General features: G+C 36.9%; 1 protein-coding gene across 3 annotated transcripts in view; it reads left to right on the top strand.

The window, feature by feature from the left end:
* TMCC1 (transmembrane and coiled-coil domain family 1) overlaps positions 1–24725 on the top strand; it is a 137604-nt gene that overhangs the window by 15629 nt on the left and 97250 nt on the right. The window contains exons 1-2 of one of the 3 annotated variants that reach the window (XM_063291648.1): positions 2560–2693; positions 10110–10184. In XM_063291648.1, coding sequence (XP_063147718.1) covers positions 10146–10184 — 39 coding nt within the window. In that variant the 5' untranslated portion in view covers positions 2560–2693; positions 10110–10145. Of the gene's footprint in view, positions 1–1983; positions 2694–10109; positions 10185–24725 lie in introns of those variants that run through there. The other 2 variants (XM_063291645.1, XM_063291646.1) reach the window with 2 other exon arrangements.

Raw genomic sequence — 24725 nt, 5'->3', positions numbered from 1 at the left:
GGTGGAAGTGAAGCTGCTTCCCCCATTTTCTCGTCAGCGCCAGGAGAAATGTTTCAACTGATATGCACCATGTTTGGCAGAGTGGCACTGGAGGAAGCAGGATGGTCTTTTCCACCATACAAATTGCCTGACAGTTGGGTCATTATCTGGTACACATCTAGCAGTCTTGCATGATACAGCTGGATGGTAAAGAAGGAACCAGCCTAATGCCTGACTGGTGCTTTACAAAGTGCCAGTTAGACATTAGGTGGGCAGATGCCTTGTGCGTGACCTGTCCTGTTGCCCAAGTGAAAATGGTGAGAGAAGTCACCATTGATGAGTGGGAAGGGGCTTGCTTGCAATTGTCAAGTATAACAAATAAAGAGTTGGGCAGATTCCAGCCCCTGCTGGTTCACTACTACAGTGGCCACCAAAGCACCATAAGCCATGCATACAGCAAAGCTTGTGATGGGAAATGATGGAAAGCACCATTCTAACATTGTAAATACAGGTTAAGGAGCCTCATCTGTGGGCTGGGAATGAAACAAAAGCTATGTCATGAGAATACATCCTTAAATAAAGATTAGCTACACACCTTCAAGCCCCAATTAGAATGGTTTGTGGATGAGCTTTAAGCATAATTAACTAGGCCACAAATTGTTCATTAGCCATACCAACTTGTAGTTGGAGCCAGTGAGTGTGAACAAGATAGATTTATGGCTTAGCCAGCCTCATGGCTTACTGTATTAGGCTGTGTCACTTTTCTTAAATACCATGGTATACTGTATAAGCAATGTACAAGCCTGAGAGAGAGAAAAATGGAAATTTGGGGGGTAAGTGTCTGTCCTTTTTTTTTCTCTTTCTTTTCATTTTTTCCCCAAAGCATTTTATTATTTCTTTTCCAAAGACCTTAGGCAGACAGAAATAAATAAATTTAAATAACGGGTATATATTCCTTGTATTACCGTTTACAGTAATACTTTACATGGTTAATATGTGAAATAGATTGGTCTGTACTAGAAATATAAACATCTCGTGCATGTGGTTGCTAGGAGTCGAAAACGACTTGGTGGCACATAATCTATGAAATGGTAGCAAACCTTATTTTAGCATAAACAAATTTTCAGAAATTCATGAAAAGGTAAAGATTAGTAGTAGAAGCTGCTAACATTAATAGTACTTCAGATTCTGAAAATGAATCTGTTAAATGTTTTGTCTGGTAAAATGTATTTTGAGCCTTGTTTTCTACTTCATAGCTTTGTTTCCTCTGAAAATCAACATCTTTTGTATTTTTTTGATATAGAGGAATGTGTACACTATAGGATTTTCAATAACTTTTATAGTTTTTCTCAACATTAAACATTTGCCTGTCTGCCTGCTTCTCCTAAGCAAAAAATGAAGAGATGCTGTGTTGCTAATAGCATCATTTGTAACAACAACAACAAAATAATAAATTTAATCAATGCATTTATAATTATTATTGGAATGAATTATAGTTTTCAGACATATATTTACAAACATACTAAGTTATGCATAATAATTTTTAAGATCCTAAATGATAAATATATATATTTCAGTTTGTTCAGTGTTTTGTGTTTTTGTAAAACATGGGAAAAAATTTAAACAATGGGTGAAAAAATAGTTTGGAAATGTTATACCACTTGGTATTTCCTACATTATGAGATACTATTCACAATTTTATTTCATATCATTTGGACTTTTTTCTTTTTGCTTCCAGCATAGCAGCATTTTTTCAGGGAAGCATGGCTTATAGTTTTCAGCTTTCCTTCTTTCCTTGGACGTTTTTCCTGATAAAAACAAACTATTCATAGAACATATTCTGTGTTCTGCCCTCAACAGATAATACACTTAATCTCCATGATAAAAAGATGCTTCATAGGATGCTTTAGAGTTTGAGGGAAGAGTAAACTAATTGCATGTTTTCTCATGGATTTATATTAATCTGTGCATGATGGATAATTTTAGGTTTTTCTTTAACATTAGATAAGCATGAGACCAGCGTGGCACAGCTGTATGTATATGCACAATTGAAGCAATTGCACACTTTATTGGCTGACAATCTTGGCATTTTTTAGCAAAAAAACAAAATCGAAAGACCCAACACATTTGTGTTTGACTTGTCAAATAAACGTGCATGTCACCTGATGGAGCCTTCTAGTGGTGAACAACTCTATGATGACCCTGATGTTGGAAACAAAACTCAAGATCCAGAGACCAAAAGGCAGCATGAGTCTGAACAAAAGCTGTCAAAAATTACCCACAATGCCTTGGAGAACATTAATGTAATTGGTCAAGGTTTGAAGCACCTCTTCCAGCATCAGCGTAGGAGGTCATCTGTATCTCCCCATGATGTTCAACAAGCTCAGGTTGATATGGAACCTGAAACAGAATTGGAAAACCAAAACACCTGTGCTGAAATTGATGGTGTCTCTACCCACTCTACAGCTCTGAATAGAGTTCTCCAACAAATCAGAGTGCCACCTAAAATGAAGAGAGGAACGAGCCTTCATAGCAGATGGGGCAAGTCAGATCCTCCGAAAGGAAGTCCTCAAATCAACAGGAAATCTGTCCAAGATATTAATGCTGGCCGTCCCAGATCCTCATCTACTACTGATGCCCCATCTAATTTATCAATTCTGGAGATGGCGTCTCGTAGCTGTTTAGTAGGTGAAGAAGTTGGATCAGCAGATTGGGTGAGTATAGCAAAGTTTATTTTTCTTGTAAGATGCTATAGTGCCTTTTTTTAAAACTGTTGAGGAAAAGTAGAGGCCAGGACTATTTTCTTTCTTGGCTGTCATACTCTAAAGGAGGCCATGTACTGTAAACTTGTTTTATTATATATGTCCAGGTTTTTGTGTGTGTGATTTTCCTATATTGTAAGCTGCCTTGGAAACCGGTTTTGAAGGGTAAGCATATAAATGTAAATAATGCTATAGCCTGTTGGGGAATTGTAAATACTGGCTTGAGTTGTATTATTTTTTGAGCTGTTTAGAAGTCTGTGAACAAAGTAGAAACCTACCATGTAGACCATTTTGAAAGTAATGACATTAACCCAAAGATTGCTTTAGGAATTTTTCCTCTTGATGTGTCCAGTGTCAGTTTAAATGTAAAGATATATGGAGCTGTGTAAAATAGGACAACAGTTCTATTATTATATGAAATTACAGTTGTGTAGATTAATGCTGTAGATCAGTGGCTTTCTTAGTGATGAAGCACTGTCTACAGTTAATGATCAACAAGTTAAAAGGAAATAGATAATCCAGTCTGATTTGCTGTCCTGTATTCTTCTAATATTCTAAATGTAAAATTTATACATAACTTGGAATTTACCTTTATCTGGATGATTTTTAGTTTATGGTATTTACATAAATTATATTTAGATCCCTCACAGAAACATTTCAGACTCAGCCATGGGACTAAAAAAGCTTTGGTCACTTGTGAATGAGTTATAGTGGCATTTGGATGGAATGAGTTGGCTATTCTGATCCTACTAAACCTCTTGATGATATTTGGTATCACCAACTGTGGGATTTTTCTGGACTTTCTATAATGTGAGGGTTGGCAGACATTGTGTAATACTGGTTCCACTCATTCCTGAATAGGTAGGCCCATTCAGTGCTGGTGGGAGGTGAGAGGTTGAGCTCTTGGTCACTGCTCTTGTGGGTTCCCCCAGGCTCAGCACTCTCCCCCATTGTATTTAACATTTTCATGAAGCTGCTAGAAAAGGTTATTTGTTGCTTCAAGGTGAGGTATCTATATGTGGTATACATCTTCATTCTAGCCAAGCAGGAAATAACATGGCAGTCCTGACCTAGTGTCTAGAGGGGTGTGAGGACTGGATGGGATGAAACAAGTTCAGATTAAATTCCAGCAGATGGTGTGGCTTTTTATCCAGGAATCTCCTGCAAGTCCAACTTCAACTCTGCATGGGATTGCACTTCCACTGAAGGGCACTAGTGTCTCCTGGTTATGTGGCTCTTGCTGGAGCAGCAGATGGAGCGTTTGGCCAGCTTCAGTTGGTTTGTCAGGTGTGTTTATATCTGGAGCAGGATACTCTGGGATTGTCATGCACTCATCACTTTGCAGCTTTATTACTATAATGGGCTTCACTTGGGCTGCCTTCGAAGACTATTCAGAAACTAAAGTTGGTTCAAAATGCAGCTGCCTACTTGCTAACTGGCTGGAGCTGGCTTAGCAACTTAAGTCCTACATTAAGGGAGCTGCATTGTTTGCTAGTAGGGTTACGGGTACAATTCAAAGTGATGGTTATTACCAGTAAACCCCTTTATAACTTAGGTCTTTGTTACCTCAGGGATAGTCTTCTCTGAGTTGAATCTTTTACACAAGATGGGATATTCCTTTCCCTGGTGGTCTGGGTGGGTGGCGCGGCAGCACAGAAACCTGCCTTTTCTAAGGCTACCCCAACCTTATGGAATTCTCTCTCTCTTGAGGTTAGGATGGTGTCCTCCCTGCTTTCTTTTAGGAAAGAGGTAAAAACAATTCTCTTCTGTCAGGCCTTTGGAGATACAGTGTTGATGGTGAGTATATCTGTGATTGGTTTTTAGCATTGTGAGCTGCCCAAAGTCAATGATTGAGGCAGCAGATAAATAAATAAAAATAAAATCATTGAGAGAACAGTTCAGGGTGTGCCCAAGGGAAGACACTAAATCTGGTTAAATTCTTTTTAGTCTAAACTGTAGCTTATTTTCTGTTAGTCAACCCTCCCCCCCAAAAAAACCTGAGCAGTAGATTTATTAGGACCAGCTAAAATGACATAACAACATGAAAGCTTTTTGGTTCTCCAGAACTCATCAGGCATGATGTCACAGAAATCAGAATATGGAGAAGAAAGAAAAAAGAAAAGAAAAATGAAAAAAAAAATAGTCCTGATGTGAACAGACTCAGGCTCTGTTGCTCTGATTCAGATGGTATTTGTAGCAGGATCTAGCTGACTTACTCCATATACCTAACATCACTTTTATATTCTTGGATATAAAAATAATTAACTGCTTTTTTTATTTGCTACTAAGCCTGGGAGCTTTATTAATGGTAAGAAATGGTGATAGCTATTGTTTCATCAAAGCTGGGGGAAGTAATGATTTGGAATGTTCTGTTATGAAGAGTTTTGGAGAACTGAAAAAGCTTATATACTCTTTAGCATCGTTTTACTTGATCCTGATAATAATATTGCCCAACTATGAATTTCTTTATTTATGGATCAGCACAGGTACTATTTGTTAGATTGCTCCAACTGAAATGCAGGGTAGAACCAATGAGTAGAGAATGTTTTATTCTCTACTCTCAGTAATGTATGATCTAAAGGAGTATGTAAACCTTTTGTTCTATGGGCTACTTTTTGCTGTATGTGGGGTAGAGTGGAGGGGATGAGTTTCTTGTCTATTGCTGAAGTAGATTTTATTTACTGCTGAAATCTAGGAATGTAAATAATAAAGATGAATGTACAAACATTATGATTTTGTCCAGCTAATCCTGCAGTTAATGGGTGCTTCTTCCCAATCTTACTGTTTAGAATCTGGATTGAAAAAGATGAAGAGATTTTTGTATCGCAGTACTGGTGGTAATGACATTTTGAATATTAAAGCAATGCTGGACATGACCAAAGGCCTACTTAATCTAGCATTACATGTATACAGTAACCAACCAGTGTACCTGAAGGCTCATAAACAGGACATATAAGATATATCTCTTTACCATAGTTGATCCTAGCAACTGGTACTTAACGTATCCTGCTTTTGATTTTGTAGACAATATGCTTCTATCACACCTGTAATTATTGATAAATCTATCCTTTATGAATTTGCCTAGTTCATTAAAAACCATCTAAATTGATGGCCATCACACATCTAATGGAACATATTCTGTGGTATAATTGAGTATAAAGAAAACCTTGCCAGTGGTGAAGATCTAGTTTCTGCCTCTTGGCTGAATTGATGTGTTCTTTTCTGGATGTTCACTAAGTGAAGGATTTCTGCCCCCCGGGTACCATTGTTCAAATTTCTGTGGATGGCCAAATGCTGTCCCCTAAAATTATGCTATAGTTTATCCCAAGATGAAATAAAATCATCCAGGTTTTATGAAATCACCAACAGGTCTTGAAGTTCAGGAAGATGAAATGTTTTCAGACAATGAGAAAAGTTTAATGATTTAAAATGGTACTTAAAATCACTGTGTCTTTAAGAATAAAAATATGCAAGCACAAAAAGCAGCCTGAGATGAAAACTAAAGGGCAGGATGCACAGAGACAGGGTTGCCTTAAGTAGTAGTGAAGGAGGCAGAACTAGATGGAAAAAAAGTTGTATACCCTTGCTAAATCTTTAAGAATGGCTCATTTAGTTTGAAGAATGGCTTTTCCAGACAAAGTATGTGTATAGAAATTACATATTAAGCCACTGCACATGGTCCTGATGTGTTGCCCGTACCTTCACCTTCTTCTGTTGCAAAGAACTCAGAAGCTAAACTGAATCCTGATCAGGCAAATAATTATATTCTTTATAATATCCACAACAGTTAAGAGCATACTCAGAATACACTTCTGGGAGACATGAAGGCACCTATTAATTAGTGATTAGGACATCTGTAGTGACAAGCAATACATGCTTCTCTTCACCGTCTCTTCTGCAGAAGTCTGAAGACCAATGAAACATAGTCTAACAAGAAAGGCATATTCTGTAATATGAAATATTGGTTAAAGATGACATGGCCGCTGCTTTTTCTCACTGTAAAACTATTAAGTGTAGTTCCACTGTTCAAGATGTATTGTGCTTGTCATTTCACAGTCCTAACTGGTATCTGGCAAAAGTGTTTACTCTTAACATTGTATCTTAGCCTTATGAATTTTAGTCACATTACAACGTATAATTATGTAGCTACAACATATAATTAAATATTAGCATTAATTGGAATGTACTCGGCCAACAGGTTTTCCTCTGCCTGCTGCCTTTGACCATAATGTGCTGTGGAATCAAATATTCTGGATAATATGCTACATATGAATTCTTTAAAAATGGCTTTTCAAGTTGTAATTTACAGAGAAAGCTTGTGTTATGAATTCCTGGTAAAAAAGACAGTAGTGAAGTAAAAAATTTTGACAATTACCTGGCCTAAGAAGTTAGTATAAATTTGACAACTTCAGTTTCTGTTAATGTGTTATAAGATTAAAATTACTCTTGAACATAAAAATTAATTATTTTAGTAATCATCCATCAACTACTAACGTTTGTTATGTACTCTGTACAGAATAATCTCTACTAAAAATGAATATTCAGAATCCTTGAGTCTCTAATATTTTGGCCAAAGCATAATTAACTTTTGAAATATGCCATTGTTTTGAAGAAGTTCACATATTCTCCAGTAATGTGGAGAAATAATCTGGTAAGTATGTTGAATAATTGACATTTGAAGTCCTGCAAAATGAGGGGAAAACAAAGGAAGAATAACCTCTCTAGATTAATCTGCCAGTTCTATTCAATCATCATGCATTGCTTAGCCTTTCTCTCTAGTCAGGATATAAAAATTTATTGAAAGGATTTGAGGATTGTGTATTTCTTTCTGCATCTGCTTGAGCATTTTCAGAATGTGATTATTATTTCATTGCCATATTTGTATCATGTGTATTTCATTCCTCAGGATCAATAGGCGTGCCAGTGAATCATATGTTAAAACACAAGCATTCAAGCTTTGCCAGTAATTTGCAAACTGAATACAGTTTAGCAGACTCATCCCCCTTTTTAAATTTGGTAATGTCTCTTAATTCAGACAAATTAGTTCTGACATTTCTGACATCCAGTAGAGCAGTTAGTGCATTTAATGAGTTCCCTGTTAAACCAAACATGGACTGTATGTTGTTATGACAACTGCAAGGGCTCTCAATTTTGTTGAAACCCCAAGCCTTTTTCTAATCCCAAAATTGCAAATACAGTGTGACAGGCAGTATTTTTTCATCTAAAATCTGGCCAAATATTTAAACTCTGACTCCGCTATAACCATCCAGAAACATCTTGCTTAACACTGTGTAAAGAATGTGCATTTATCATACGCTATCTGAAATTTGAATGCAGTTTGATAATTTTAAATATGGTAGGGAATTTGTGGTCTTGCTGATTTGTTGTTAATTCACTTGAGTACCTTGGAAATGAAATTTCTTCTGTTCCCTATTTTTGAATCAAAACTTAGAATACAAGTAGCATAAAATACTCTGCAAGGCATATAGTTGATAAGTATAACCTTCTCTCAATAAGAAGCCATATGTTGATTTACAGTTCTTTTTCTCTTTATTGTCTTCAACATCAGGGGTGTTTGAAACAAAAACAGAATTCTAGGTAGAATAGTAATTTTAAATGCAGCTATTCTATCCAGCAGTGAAAATGAAAAAGGAGGCAGTTGTTCAAAAGGAACACAAACAATTGAAAGGAGGAAGAATGGTACTGTTTGTTAAACATATTCATTCCTTCTCGGAAATCCAGATGAATGACTTCACAAGGAAGAACAAATAAAAGTAATGCTGCTGTTGCTGTCTGTTAACATGTACCCAGCTGAATAGATGTGGATGATGCCTTCTGAAGGCAAATTGCAAATCTTTCAAAGAGGGAAGAAATTTTAGCAATCGGATACAGTAATTACTTTGGTATCTGCTGTGAGACAGATTTGGTCTAGTGCGGTCTATCCAGTAATCCTTGACTTGTCTTGCTGACAGCTTTCTCCTTCAGAGGGTGGAGGAAGGCTCTATAGGATCAGTTATATTTGACTTCATATTAATCAGTAGGGAAGACTTTTGGGGAAGTAGAAGGAACATGACGTTGTGCGAAAATAGCCATATAATGCTGGAGTTAAAGATTTTAAGGGAATCCAAAACTGAGTGTAATCAAATGCCTCCATTTTTTTTCAGAAAAAAGATATGTTAATAAACTCAGAGCCTTGAAAACAGGTTCGCATGATAGGAGAGGCTAATGGGGGAAATTGCTAAATATGGGTAGGGGAACTGAAGAAGGAGATCCAGAAGACACAGTTCCAGTGAGCAAGAAGAAACTAACGTAGCTGCAGAAAAGGTTTAGTGAAGATCTGAAAAGCAGAGGCGGGGAGGGATGGGCAGAACAGACAGGTTGCCCAAAATAACAGAGCTAGTTTGAAGAAAGCAAAAGCTCAGAAAGAGCTGAGGTTCAGCAAAGGATGCTAAGAATATCGAAAAGGGCTTCTTTAGATATGTTCAAAATAAAAGGAGAAGAAAAGAACCAATGTACAAACTGCTTGGTAAAGATAGCAAAAGTTTAACACTTAGAAAAAACCAGCAGTTTTGTAATTCTCATGAATTATGTGTAAACCTAGTATAAATGTGTGGTCACTTTAACAGAGGGACAGTTGTGTGGAATCTCTTTTTGTAGAATAAGAATGCTGCATACTAGCCTTGAAAATTCTTTCAGTTATGATGAAAAAAAACCCTCAATTTGCAATTATATTCCATGGAGGAATGTTGGTGAGTTTACACTATGAGAAGTTTGTGAGCGACCTTAATTATTAAAGGTGTGGTGATAGATTTGATTGCTTTTTTGAAGAGAGTATCAGTTTCCTTGTTTAGGGCTCTCTTCTGCACCAAATAGCCATAAGCCAGAACCGTTTTGGAGTGGTATCTCATTATGAATGGATAGTGATGTACCTTAGTTAATTGAGCTTTGTATGTATTAATTGTGTTACATGCAATGAATACACATGAAGCTCAATCAACTGATGTGCATCATGAATTTGTGATTCTTACCTGGAGAGCTATCTTGTAATGATTTAGCATAGCTCTTCAGTTAAAAATCATAGACAAACTTGGTCAGTGTTCGCAAATAACATTTCTTCGGTATGGTATAAATCTTCAAGCAGAGTTGCACAAAAGATATGATTCTGTTTGAGTAATGATCATAGAAAAACTCCAGTGGTAGCAAATCTATCTGCACTAGAATACTACCTAAGTGTAAGTGCTGAATTATTTGTTGAGAGTGAAATTAGTACTTAATATTCTTTAAGCTTGCCTTTAGGCCAAACAGAATGGTAATAATTGAGCACAAGAATATGCAAAATGATTAAGTGAACAATCTCTCTTGGTATAGTGGTCAGTAGAAAATTGAAAATTTAACAGAAGAGTCATGGAAGAAGAATCAGATAGCCAAGGATCTGAGGGTGAAGTAAGTAAAAGAAAATATTGGAAGTATTGTATTAAGGTCTTAGATGGAGGTAAAATACAGTGTATGAAATAAGACTATAGAATATAAAACTACATCCTATGGGAAAAATTGAGGACCATTAGTTAATATAGCTACAGTATGTTTGACTACTGGTATCTTCTATGTTAATAATACTGTAATGCTGATTAAACAATTAGACGTTTCTCTTGTGAAAAGGATAGTCTTTACAGCATAGATTTTGTTCATTTTACCCAGGATCTACCATGTAACAGCGATCACTGGATTCCTGAGGAAAATGCAACCGTTTTGCTTAAAAAACCATAAATAGTTTTGTACTGTTACTGCCATTTGACATTGTTAAAACTGACTGTCATTCCAGTGGTGTTACATTTCTCTGCATTATTTTCATTTATCATTTTTTGACTAGGTAACAGTTTTTGTAGTACTAGGCAATTATGTTTGCCTTCACAACATAGAAAATTAGACTTCATTTTGTAATGATGCAAAACGTCCTTCGTGGTTTTACATATATTAAAGTGAATTTATGCTGGACTGGCAGAAATTGTAATTGTATGTATTAATGGCTATGTTGTATTCAGTGAGGATTTACATCTTAATATACATGGATCAAATATGTTTTCTAAATCAAAATTATAATTTGTAAGCTGGGAGACAGAGAAGATATTTTGGGGGGGTTTTCCTGGTTCATTACTAAATATTTTGTAGGTTTTGCTTTGTCATGAAAAGAAAAGATGCTTAAGTTTTTAAAGTCCATAAATAATCTAGAAAGTAGAGGGTTTCTTCTTTTTGCTTTGTTTGAAGCTGATTGTGTTCTTTCCCCAGATCTTCCAGAACTCTTTTGTTCGTCTTGACTATATTTTGTTATGAACTCAAAATATAACAGCCCCACTAGGAATATTCCTTCATAACATTTTGAGTGTCCTGTGTTCCTAAGAAACACTTGAATGTTCCATAGTAGAAAACAGTAGAACTTGAAATAAGCCTGTGGCTACCTTGTACTTCATCCATAAAAGGTAGGTCCTCAGTAGATCTTCCAAGGTTTTGCCTTGCTTGACTCCTACAGATCCTAGTTTTTGCCAACAGGATGGGCAGAAACTGGCAGAGCATGCCCTTCATGGCATCTAGGATGCTCATAATAACACAGCGTAGCTGAAGCACCAAGATAGCTTCAGAGATTACTGTTCCATAGAAATTATAGTCTCTAGAAATTATGGTCCAGCAAATATGTTGGGCAACACTTAATGGACGGCTGACATCTGAGAAGCAGCAATAGCAGTACCAGTGGTACTGCTATGGTGCCTAATGCCATCTTGATAGAGGGTGTGAAGATTTATGTTGTGCAAGTTGTATGACCTTGTAGCTTTTTTCTCTTGAAGGCACCTACGTATTATTGGATATATTATTATTGATTTCTGCTTCCCTTGTCTATATAAACTGCTCTTAAGTAAAACTCCTGTCATTTCTTTGCTAATTTATGCTGGTTTAAGAGTTCTGAAAAATGGATGAAGTTTGCTGAGTTGACAGTTACATAGATATAAGAAAGATCTCTTTGGAAAAAAAACACAGCTGATTAAAACATCAGAATAATATTCGTGCCTATAACTGTTAATTGATGAGATGCAGGGAAAGGTTTGTTGGCTTGCAAGGTAATCTCTAGTTCCTCACTTGGATAGAATAGCATGGGCATGCTTGGAATAAAACTGGGCTTTCCTTGCACCTGTGGCATACATGCCAAAATCTGCCAAACTTGATTGTTACTGTATTTGCCATTACCAGGGAAAGTTAATGGGTATGACTAAGGCAGTAACCTAGTCTGTGCCTTCTTTATCTTATATGAAAGTCTTGATTGACCAAAACCATGACAGGCAGCAGAGGTCAACATTTATGGTTGACTACCTGTATTAACAAAGGAAATAAAAAAAGGAGAAATAGATATGGTAGGCATCTGTGAAATTAAGAAAAAAGGCAAGGTTGTATCAGATCTGAATGAAGGTTGTCTGATCTTGTGAACTGGAATTGATGAATTATGCAAGGGAGGCTTAATCATGCAAGGTAGGCTTAATTATGAATGAGCTAAAATGTATGTCAGAGAATATGCATTAGTATTTTCTAGGTTGTTGTGGGTGCTTATGAAAGTAGAAATTCATAGATTAGTAAGAGTTGCATGTTGCATTCCAGTGAATGGTGATAATGGAAGAACCAGGAATGAATTTGGGCAAAATCATGCAACATTAATTTTTGCCTTACTAGCTCTTGCTTCTTTTCTGTACTCTTCATAATGTTGCTTACCTCCAAAGGGAAGTGTTTATATACATTAATGCCAAAGAATGGAGTTTTAATTTGTATGTGTTCATGTGTGTGTATACACACATATATATATGTCAGTTCTAACCTTTCAATTTATATGTGTGTGTATTACCTAGCATGATATCAGTGAATCAGAGGAATCATAGTAAATTAAATGGAACTTAGGTGATTTTCACAAACTTCCTCATTTCCTCATACCTCTTGAAATGGCAGTCTGAGATAGAAAATTGAAAATCAAGTTGTTCTGGGACCAGCACCTTAATATACAATATTTTTGCTTCTATTATGATGAGGCAGTTCATCGAAATACTTTGTGATAATGGAATTCATATTAAGTGATTGTTCCTATTGCAGAAGAGAAGGAAGTCAGAGGATTCCAAACTTCTGCATTTTTTCAAGAGAGGGTGCTGTAAACATTCTGAAGTATTCATACTCCCAAAATGATTTTAAAAGATTAAATCTGATACACCTGAATGATTTAGAGAATGCCTAAATCATGAACCTTAATTAGATGATTTAATCTCAGAAATTTAAGAAAGGAACCAGTTATAGTTTTTGAACATACTGGGAAAAAACTGTAATTATTTCTACATATGTGCCTGTGTGGACAGTTGTCCTTGTTTTAGGTGAATTAAATAAATGAAAAGTTTATTACAGTCAAGGGACACAATAACAAAGAAAGGAGACAACATTCATTTTGACATTTCATGGGAAACAAATTATTCAGAAAATAACGAGTTGTGAGATAAATTGTGAAATTTAACATAAATTTAAATCAGAAACAAAAGTAACTCCTTTATGAAGAAACTTATGCTTTTTTAACTTTGAAAAAGGCAATGAGGGCTATATTATAGAAGTAAATAAATTATGCTGGGTGAATAAGGATGAAGATTCTTTTCCTCTCACATAAATTGTAGAACATGAGGTCATCAAACCAAGGGATGTTACTAGAGCCTGAGTGGTGAAAAATTAAGGACTGGTAGGAAATAATACTGTACCTAGTTAACTATGAGATTTGCTTCCTGAAAATACGATAGTCACCAATTTAGATGGTGTTACCAGAGGATTAGAGAGCCACTTAGTGGTCTGAGAGTTGATTAGAATCTGGGTCTCTTTGCTTGTGGTCCAAAATGTTAACCACTATACCATGCAGGTAGTCCTCGACTTATGACTACAATTGAGACTGGAAGTCCTGTTGCTAAGCAATGCAGTTATTAAGTGAGTCATGCCCGATTTTGCAACCTTTTTTGCCATGATCATTAAGTGAATCATGCGGTTCCCCGTTGTTTTTGCTTGTTGGGAGCCAGCTGGGAAGGTTGCAAATGGTGATCACATGACCCCGAGACACTGCAACCATTGTAAATACATGCCAGTTGCCAAATGCCTGAATTTTGATCACATGACCATGGAGACACTGCAACAGTTGTTAAGTGTGAGGACCAGCCGTAAGTAACTTTTTCCAGTGCCATCATAACTTCAAATGGTTGGTTAATGAAAGTCTAGGACTACCTATAGTTACTTTTATATGTTATGGCAGTGTAGGTCACTAGTGAGAAACTTACCCTATTGTTGAGAATTTGAAAACTCTGTAGCGAGAATTCAAGTGGAAATGAAGATATAAAAATTAGTCTTGGATACTGTAATTTTCAGGTTGCATTCAGGACTGTCTCTAGGGTAGTGGTTCTTATCCCTTTTCTTTTTTGCAGAACATCACATTGCCACTGAAAGTTTTTGTGGACTACCACATTAGTAAGGTTTCAGCATTGTGAAAATAGCAGGCACTATCTTCCGTGTAACCCCTAGATTACATGAAAAATAATTTAAAAAAATAAAAATGGCTGAAAACTTGCAAGGCAGTCGAATCTCACAAGGCTTCTGTGTTCTTGCTGGAAATCTCATGAGATTATAGATGAAAACAACATAATTTTGAGAGATTTTGAGCAAAAATGCCAAAATCTCATGGTATTAGATTTAGACAGAAATTTCAGCAATTTTTTAAAAAGTACTTTCATTTTGGCATCACCCCCATGAATAGTGCCTTCTTTTGTTCTATGAGGGTACAGGATTGAGCGAGAGAGAGAGAGAGAGAGAGAGAGAAGTAGAAAGCCAGTTATCCAAGCCAGTCCAGGGTCCAAAGCCAGCTAGTGCTATATAAGACATAAGAAGGGTCAAATGAAGGCCAAATTATTCAGGCTGTTTTTTCAGGTACCAGCGCAGAGGGTTCGGAGATGGATTGAATGACTATTTCCAGCAACAGTGTCTAACACTGGTTTATAAAGATCTCAGCAACTGACCTCTTCGGAATTCAGCTGGCATTTATCGTAAATTCTAATATTTCTCCACATGACAGCAGCAGAGAAACTCAGGCTGTGGATCAGAGAATAGAGCTGCCGAGCCTGAAGTTGTCACAGGGACTGTTTCTGGTTTAGCCCCCGCTTAGTAGTTTGAGCCCTGGATCACAAGAGGCACTCTTGGCTCCTCATCCTCACAACCCCAGGATAGACACACCTCACAGACTAGTGATTGGGAATTGCTGGCCTAGGGATTAAAAATCAAGGAAACATTAAATATAGATTTCTCTGTTTTAGCAGATATGAAATCAAACTGTATTTATACTTGCGTCCTTTCTTAAAATTTCCTCAGAGAGCTAGATAGTTTTTGTATTAACTAGATAGTTGGAGTAATTTTAAATAGACTTCTTGGTAGGCAGCAGTCTAATTAAAAACAGGCATATATGGTATATCTAGAGGCATCTGGGGGGTTGGGTGGAAGGAGTCAGCATATAGCCAAATTGGAAAACTTTTCCCAGTCATTATGTAAAGGAGAAATATTCTGTTTCTGTCAACCAGGAACGGTTCCTAACTTAACCTACTGGTAATTATAGTTGCATAACCTTTCATGTGGTATACTATCCTAGAATTAGAGGCTTCAGTTTTATCTTTCTCTTTTATGACTTTCCTTAGGCATCACAGATATTGAATTCTTCAGTCATTGAAGGCTGTTATGAGTTTGTTATTCTGCCCAGAGCAAATTGCAAAATATCTTCTTACATCCTTTGTGCAAGAAATCAAAATACTGTACTGTAGTAATGAAATTGTATCAGTCGATTTGTTCTGTGTACAGCGTCATGTTGTTTATTTGTTTAGTCGCTTCCGACTCTTCGTGACTTCATGGACCAGCCCACGCCAGAGCTTCCTGTCGGTCTTCGCCACCCCCAGCTCCCCCAGGGACGAGTCCGTCACCTCTACAATATCATCTATCCATCTTGCCCTTGGTCGGCCTCTCTTCCTTTTGCCTTCCACTCTCCCTAGCATCAGTATCTTCTCCAGGGTGTCCTGTCCTCTCATTATGTGGCCAAAGTATTTCAGTTTTGCCTTTAATATCATTCCCTCAAGTGAGCAGTCGGGCTTGATTTCCTGGAGGATGGACTGGTTTGATCTTCTTGCAGTCCAAGGCACTCTCAGAATTTTCCTCCAACAACAGCGTCATACAGCTTCAAAATAAAGTGAACTCGTTTTGTATATGGCGAGCAAAACATACAGCATCTTTTTTAGTAATTCCGATGGAGTGTTTAGTGGTATTTAGCCAGTGGCAACTGTGTAGTTTGTGTGTTGATTGAACTTTATTTACAAGATTTGTAAATGTAGGGGAAACTAAGACTGTATGGAAGAATTACCAATTTTTTTGTATAACATAAAACCTTATATTCCTCTGCTTCTATCACTTGCAGGTTTTGTTATTAACAGTTTACTGGGTTTTTTTTTTATTATTTTAAATACAACTAAAACATAAAAATTTCCCAGATTCTATCCCATCACCATTTTCTCACCCTAAACCTCTTCATAATATACAACATTTAAATAATAAATTAGTTAAAAAAAAAAATTAATGTATGGCAATTAGCATTTTTGTTCTTTTTATTATGAATTTTATTAAGTTTGAAGAGAAAGATAAAAAGCAAAAAAAAAACCTACAGAAAAAAAAGAAAAACTAAAAAGGTGTGAAAACAAAAGAAAATTTTTTACAACATTACAGGAAGATGTGACTTCCAACTTTTAACAGCAAGGATGTCATGAGTACAAAGGATATACAAAAATTTTCCATAATCAATCTCTTACTCTATATTAAACCAAAATCACAACAGTACAGTTACTCCCTCCCCTAAATAAAGAAAATATATATATAAACCTCCTAAACAACTCCCCCCCCCAAATAACACTTATTTAATTATTCCCTTCCTACTATTATTCTATACATTTCTGTCTACTATAGTAAAAGGCAAACTAAAAAGCACATAAATTGTCTGCCATTATACTAAATAATACAACAGTTTTAATAATCTTAATAAACCCAAAAAAGAAAAGCAATTCGAAACAACGACCTTAAATTCTTAAAACCATCCAAATAAACATTTTATATCCTAATAATCTTAATCCATATCCTTAAAAATAGCATCAGTCAAACCCTAAAAGCGATCCAGATGAACATTCTTTAACCCTTATCCGCTTCAAAATAAACCAAAGCATTTACATATCCCCACAATGTGCACAGAGCTTTTCTCTTGAAAAAAATCAAACAGCCCAACTGCCCACCTCAAAAATTCCAACTTCTCTTTAGAAAACCTCCTACATATAATGACCCCTTCTTTTTCATGACATTTCACCAAAAAGTCAATTTTACTTAATTGCTTGCAGATCCCTCTCTCCGTTGAATTTCTCCAACTCCACTATCTAGTCTTCAGCATCTCAACAGAAATCCCAATCTCATTTTTAGAAGAAACATTCCTATCACCGTTGAATCCCTCAATTTCATCCACTTACATCCTCAACCACATGACACATTTTAGAACTCATATTTTCCACAATATCCTGAATGTCTTGTATAAAAACTTGATAGAATCAGAAAAGATCTGTTTAAAATCTTGATTGAAGTCAGAAAAAATCTGTTTAAAATCCTCCATGTCTCACGCAGGAGATTATGGCACCCCCTAGGAGCTTAACCAGTAAAAGTCGAAGATATGAAAAAGTTCTGAAATATGTTTACACAAAGTGAAAGTGAGCCGCCCATAGTCACTTGTTGAGATGGGCGCTTATAGAAATCAAATCAAATCAAATCAAATAAATAAATCAGCCGATTCAACATGTAGGAAAATGCTATCTTCAAATTTAATACCAAATTTATAACAGGAAGACAATTGTTTACTCTCAGTCTTCCTTTATATTTGGAAAGGAAACAAATTCCAAAACTTTAAAAAGATTTTTAAAAAAAAGTAATCCCAAAAATAATGATAAGCACCAAGACCCTGCTTCTCTTTGCTGTAGGAAGCCTCTCTTAGGGTATGACTACTTTAAAATATATATAAATTTGGTGATTTAGAAATGGAGTGGCTGGTCTTAGTGTCCCTTTAAAGCTACGGCATGGCTTGGAAAATGGTGACGTCCCAGCCTCCCAGCTAGTTCTTACGAGTCAAATGTGAAACGCTGTTTGCAATCTTCTGGCTGTAAGCCGCCGTCCGGAGGGTAGACGGAGTGATTCCTGGTGTTTTCCTTTAACCGGAGAACACTCCTGGGCTTCAGGAAAACCTGCCTGAGCCCCCCAAAAATTGCTGTGTTGTCAGTTCTGCCTGCGGAGCCCACGGACACAGCTGCTCAGTCCGCCATGTTCCCACCGGAAGTCCCAGCATTAGCATTTTTGTTGATATCACAAATTTAGTTGGTAGCAGCTATTTCCTTTGTGGAAATCTGAAACTTCATTATCTAGTGAAATAAAAAATACATGGTATGGTGAGTTTTGAGACTAAATTGAGATATAATATATGTCCTGTTAATTAAAGCTGAATATCTTTCTGTTTTAAAGAAGATAGTTATACTGCAGTTAGTGAACAAAAAACACTACTATCCCTTGCTTTAATTTTGCAGTCCAAGCTAGTTTTTCAGACTTCAGCAGCAGCTCAGGTCCTGAATAGCTCATGAGTTTAGTGGCTGCAGACTATCAGGTGGGCCGTTAGGTAACCAGATTCCCAACTTTCAAATAAAAATAGAACACGTCCATAGTCCTGATAAAGCCCAAACATCAGCCAAAATGAATGGTGCAAATGAGGAGGAGAATTTTAAAATTAGCAAGTTATAGGAGTTGATGTCTGTCTTTATGCTTTCATTTGCTTTCCAGATATCTGTAAGATATTAAGTGAAATACTGGTTGCATCTAGTACACATGGGAGTATGTGTGTAAGTTATACAGTTAGCCATCTTCTATGTGAAGGATACTGGTTTTGTATTTTTACTAAGTTCATGGTTTTTTTCGAATATGTCTATATCTGTTGTTTATATTCCACCTTTCCTCTGGGAAGCAAGATATTGTAAGATCATGGTTTTTTAAGTATATAACTGTTACTATATTTATATTCTATCTTTCCTCCAAGAGCTTAATTACTTCTAATTTATGGTAACAGCCTGTAACAAACTGTCTTCTCAGGCCTAAAAATGTATTGGCTAACACTGTCTGTGTATATAGTATTTATGTCTTTCATGTTCTGTTTGCTTCACATTTCAGTGTGTCACTCAGTATCTCTTCCAGTAGTTTGAGTATTTGAGTATTTCTTATGATTTCTATGATAAATAATTAAATGGAATGCATTTGCATTGTACATAAAGTAGCTTTGTTGTTATTTGTGAGTTGTGAGGAAAGAATAGGCTGCCTACTATAGCATACACTCCACACAATCCATTTATGGCTTGATTCAGCCCTATCATATGCTATTGAGCATGTTATAGATAATACTTATGTTCCTGGTACCTTCTTTGTGCATAGGATTTTCATTGGACTGGAAAATTGAAAGTAATTAAGTTTTTCAGTAATCAATATGATGCTTACAAGATAATACATGCTTAGCAAGATAATTATACCATGACTTTGTGGGCAGGTTTTTAGGTAGAACTCAAGAAGGTTTAGTACTTGTATAGTGCAGTCCATTAGAACTGCCATAGTGGTGATAGAATCTTGCTGTTAAGAAAGAGAAGACATTAAGAGCAGCACTGCTGAATATTTGCTAAAGTGAACATAAATATCTGAAATAAATTAAACTGGACACCCAAGAATCCAAATCATAGTTATGTACTGTTACATGGTAACTCAGTGGTTGCTGCATTGTTCTCAGATTGTTGTCTCTGTTTTAGCAGAAAATTTTATCAGTGCAGATTCTTTTAAATTTTCAGTAAACAGCTACTTCCATGTTGTTGGAAAAAGTCCCTCACGGAATAAATTTGACAAAGTCTTGAGAAGCAGCAAAAAGATTTTATTAACATTCTTGCAAGGACAGGTGCCCAGCCAAAATAGGCACACCCCTTCATACAAAGCATGCAGTTTTATTCTCTACCCCTGGCTGGTGGAATCCCTCCTCCTGTTCCCCATTGGATAGGTACTTAGGAGTTCACAGCCTATCCGAGACGCCTTAGATTTTGCAGGAAGTCCTGCCTTTGTTTATATCTCCCATTCCTCACTTTTTACCTCCCCCAGTCCCCTATTTATTCTTTTCCTTATAAGGCAGCTAGCCCCCTTGGAGTAAATAGGTCAGGGTCTTGTCTGACCACAAAGTTCTCTAGAACTGGTTTTGAGCGTATTTTCAGCATTGGTTAGGCAGTTTATTTCCTTTATACCTGCCCTTATGGAGATACAGTCTCCTGTTTCCCCTAACCACATATCCCACATCCTCAATATACTGACAAGCAAGCCTAGCTACTAGAAAGCAAGCTTCACTGGCAAGTTACTGAAAAAGCAAGTTCTGTTCTTTTGTAGGCCTTGCAAAAACAACATCGCTATCCCCCCTTTCTCACAATATGACCTTAATTCACAGCAAAAAAATGGCAGTTACAAATCATTCACATGGCTGGAATATTTTAGGTCTCTGTTTTGACAAAAAATGTATATAACATTTATCATTCCTTAGATTTGATGTATGTAGGCCATGAAAATTATTATAAAGCAGGGAGTGGAGTTATTAAATGACCTCTAGGCATGCAGAATAGTATTAGAAAGATCATTTGCTGTAAGAAATGTAATTGGTGTGTATTTGTATTTTGCCAGATTATCTGTATTTGAAATCCAACTGTATTCAATATTCTGTCATAAAATACTGATTCATACATGTGACAACAGAGTTTAACCAAGTTGTTTAGTATATCCTTAATTTAACTGAGCAGGTACAATGTATGAAAGTTTTATGGCATAATGTAAAGTTATCATTGCTAATATTAAAATATTCATTCATTGAAATTTTTGTTTTCAAATACATGCTGTTTCTACTTCAAACTCTGTCACTAAAATGGCAAAAGCAACTTAGGAGTATTCATATATAATTGGAAACATTCCTGTTTAATAAAAAGTCAAAAGTAATAGACATTAATATATGGCTTGAAATACCCAATTTATATCTATTTTAGACTGTTTTTTGCATGAAATCAATATAATAAGGAGGTTCCCCAGGAATAATTACAGTCATGCTGTTTCATCTAAGTATGTTTCAAATACCATGTTAGCCAAAATATTCGCTCACCTATATAATTCTGTGTGCAAAATGTAAATGGTATATATGTGAAATCTTTCTGAAGGGAAAAAAAAGGAGGAATTTCAGCAGTTGTATCATGTTTCTGTTGCTTTAAATTTTTTTTCATTAGCACATAGTTTGATTGCTTATTACAAGAATTTAATTGAACGCTTAATTTTAATTTCCTTCTCAAACAGTTAGAACAAAATATTATCTGCATTCTTTAACCTTATATAAAAGTATGTATATAAAGAGTTCTTCAGCTGCTGCAATATGTTTATCCAACATTTATAATAACATGTTTGGTTCTGCCAACAGAGAAGGGAATTTAAAGTACCTGTTCTTCATCTCTGGGCAAATATTTAATACACAGGGTATCTCAAATTAATATTTTGATTCAGACAGACTAAATGATTTTCTCTGAAATGATTCAGAGAAAAGCAACAAGAATGACTAGGGACACAGAGAACATTCATTTTGAAACATTTTGCGCATAGGATTTCATGAAATGTCTAGTTTGGAGCATGAAATTTCTCGTCCCCAAATTAAACAATTCTGTATTACAGTACTATTTTACATATGAGTTCAGAAATCACTAATCAATATTCTATATACCCACCTCCCACCTGCTTCTTCCTGAAGATCGTAACCACCAATGTCTTCACTATTTTCAGCTGGCTGTAGCAATTATGAAAATAGCCAGAAAATGAAGCTTTGTGATTGATTTTTGTTAAAACTATGGTTTGAAACAATTAAAAGTAATCTGCCTTAAAATTGTGATTATCATCTTTTTGATAATAAATACATGAAATACATATTTTATTTAAAATAACTTCAGCAAAGGATCGTTACCTTGTCGTGGTGCTGGAGCTTGAGCACCTCAATGATGCCATGAGCTAAACCGTGAAGGGCCACCCAAGACGGGAAGGTCATGACAGAGAGGTCAGACTAAATGCGATCCCTGGGGAAGGTAATGGCAACCCACCCCAGTATTCTTGCCGTGAAAACTAAATGGATCGGTACAACCAGAGATATGTCGGTATACCATTGGAAGATGAGACCCCCTGGTCGGAAGATGGTCAAAATGCTACTGGGGAGGAACAGAGGACGAGTTCAACTAGCCCCAGACGTGATGACGCAGCTAGCTCAAAGCCGAAAGGACGGCTAGCGGCCGACAGTGTTGGTGGTGAACGGCGAATCCGATGTTCTAATGATCAACACACCATTGGGACCTGGAATGTAAGATCTATGAGCCAGGGCAAATTGGATGTGGTTATTGGTGAGATGTCAAGATTAAAGATAGACATTTTGGGCGTCAGTGAACTGAAATGGACTGGAATGGGCCACTTCACATCAAATGACCACCAGATCTACTACTGTGGACAAGAGGACCACAGAAGAAATGGAGTAGCCTTCATAATTAATAGTCAAGTGGCTAAAGCAGTGCTTGGATACAATCCAAAAAATGATAGAATGATCTCAATTTGAATTCAGGGCAAGCCATCTAACATCACAGTGATCCAAATATACGCCCCAACCACAGATGCTGAAGAAGCTGAAGTAGAGCAGTTCTATGAGGATCTGCAGCACCTACTAGACAACACGCCTCAAAGAGATGTTATTTTCATCACAGGAGACTGGAATGCTAAGGTGGGCAGTCAAATGACACCTCGAATTACAGGTAAGTATGGCCTGGGAGAACAAAACGAAGCAGGACATAGGCTGATAGAATTTTGCCAAGACAATTCACTCTGCATAACAAACACTCTCTTCCAACAACCTAAGAGACGGCTTTATACATGGACTTCACCAGATGGACAACACCGAAACCAGATTGGCTACATCCTTTGCAGCCAAAGGTGGCGGACATCTATACAGTCGGTAAAAACAAGACCTGGAGCTGACTGTAGTTCAGATCACGAACTTCTTCTTGCACAATTTAGGATCAGACTCAAGAGATTAGGGAAGACCCACAGATCAGCTAGATATGAGCTCACTAATATTCCTAAGGAATATGCAGTGGAGGTGAAGAACAGATTTAAGGGACTGGACTTAGTAGATAGGGTCCCAGAAGAACTATGGACAGATGTTCGCAACATTGTTCAAGAGGCGGCAACAAAATACATCCCAAAGAAAGAGAAAACCAAGAAGGCAAAATGGCTGTCTGCTGAGACACTAGAAGTAGCCCAAGAACGAAGGAAAGCAAAAGGCAACAGTGATAGGGGGAGATATGCCCAATTAAATGCAAACTTCCAGAGGTTAGCCAGAAGAGATAAGGAATTATTTTTAAACAAACAATGCGTGGAAGTGGAAGACGACAATAAAATAGGAAGGACAAGAGACCTCTTCCAGAAAATTAGAACCATCGGAGGTAAATTCCAGGCCAAAATGGGTATGATCAAAAACAAAGTTGGCAAGGACCTAACAGAAGAAGAAGAGATCAAGAAAAGGTGGCAAGAATATATGGAAGACCTGTATAGGAAGGATAACAATATCGGGGATAGCTTTGACAGTGTGGTCAGTGAGCTAGAGCCAGACATCCTGAGGAGTGAGGTTGAATGGGCCTTAAGAAGCATTGCTAATAACAAGGCAGTAGGAGACAACGGCATCCCAGCTGAGACAACGGCATCCCAGCTGAACTGTTCAAAATCTTTCAAGATGATGCTGTCAAGGTAATGCATGCTATATGCCAGCAAATTTGGAAAACACAAGAATGGCCATCAGACTGGAAAAAATCAACTTATATCCCCATACCAAAAAAGGGAAACACTAAAGAATGTTCAAACTATCGAACAGTGGCACTCATTTCACATGCCAGTAAGTTAATGCTCAAGATCCTGCAAGGTAGACTTCAGCACTCATGGAGCGAGAATTGCCAGATGTACAAGCTGGGTTTAGAAAAGGCAGAGGAACTGGGGACCAAATTGCCAATATCCGCTGGATAATGGAAAAAGCCAGGGAGTTTCAGAAAAACATCTATTTCTGTTTTATTGACTATTCTAAAGCCTTTGACTGTGTGGACCATAACAAATTGTGGCAAGTTCTTAGTGGTATGGGGATACCAAGTCATCTTGTCTGCCTCCTGAAGAATCTGTATAACAACCAAGTAGCAACAATAAGAACAGACCACGGAACAACGGACTGGTTTAAGATTGGGGAAGGAGTACGGCAGGGCTGTATACTCTCACCCTACCTATTCAACTTTTATGCAGAACACATCATGTGACATGCTGGCCTTGAGGAATCCAAGGCTGGAGTAAATTGCTGGAGGAAACATTAACAATCTCAGATATGCAGATGATACCACTTTGATGGCTGAAAGCGAAGAGGAACTGAGGAGCCGAAGGTGAAAGAAGAAAGTGCAAAAGCTGGCTTGCAGCTAAACCTCAAAAAAACCAAGATTATGGCAACCAGCTTGATTGATAACTGGCAAATAGAGGGAGAAAATGTAGAAGCAGTGAAAGACTTTGTATTTCTAGGTGCGAAGATTACTGCAGATGCTGACTGCAGTCAGGAAATCAGAAGACGCTTAATCCTTGGGAGAAGAGCAATGACAAATCTCAATAAAATAGTTAAGAGCAGAGACATCACACTGACAACAAAGGTCCGCATAGTTAAAGCAATGGTGTTCCCGGTAGTAACATATGGCTGCGAGAGCTGGACCATAAGGA

Source organism: Candoia aspera, chromosome 2 (genome assembly GCF_035149785.1).
Source record: "Candoia aspera isolate rCanAsp1 chromosome 2, rCanAsp1.hap2, whole genome shotgun sequence".
NCBI lineage: Eukaryota > Metazoa > Chordata > Lepidosauria > Squamata > Boidae > Candoia > Candoia aspera.
This window is presented reverse-complemented; position numbering and strand designations above follow the sequence as displayed.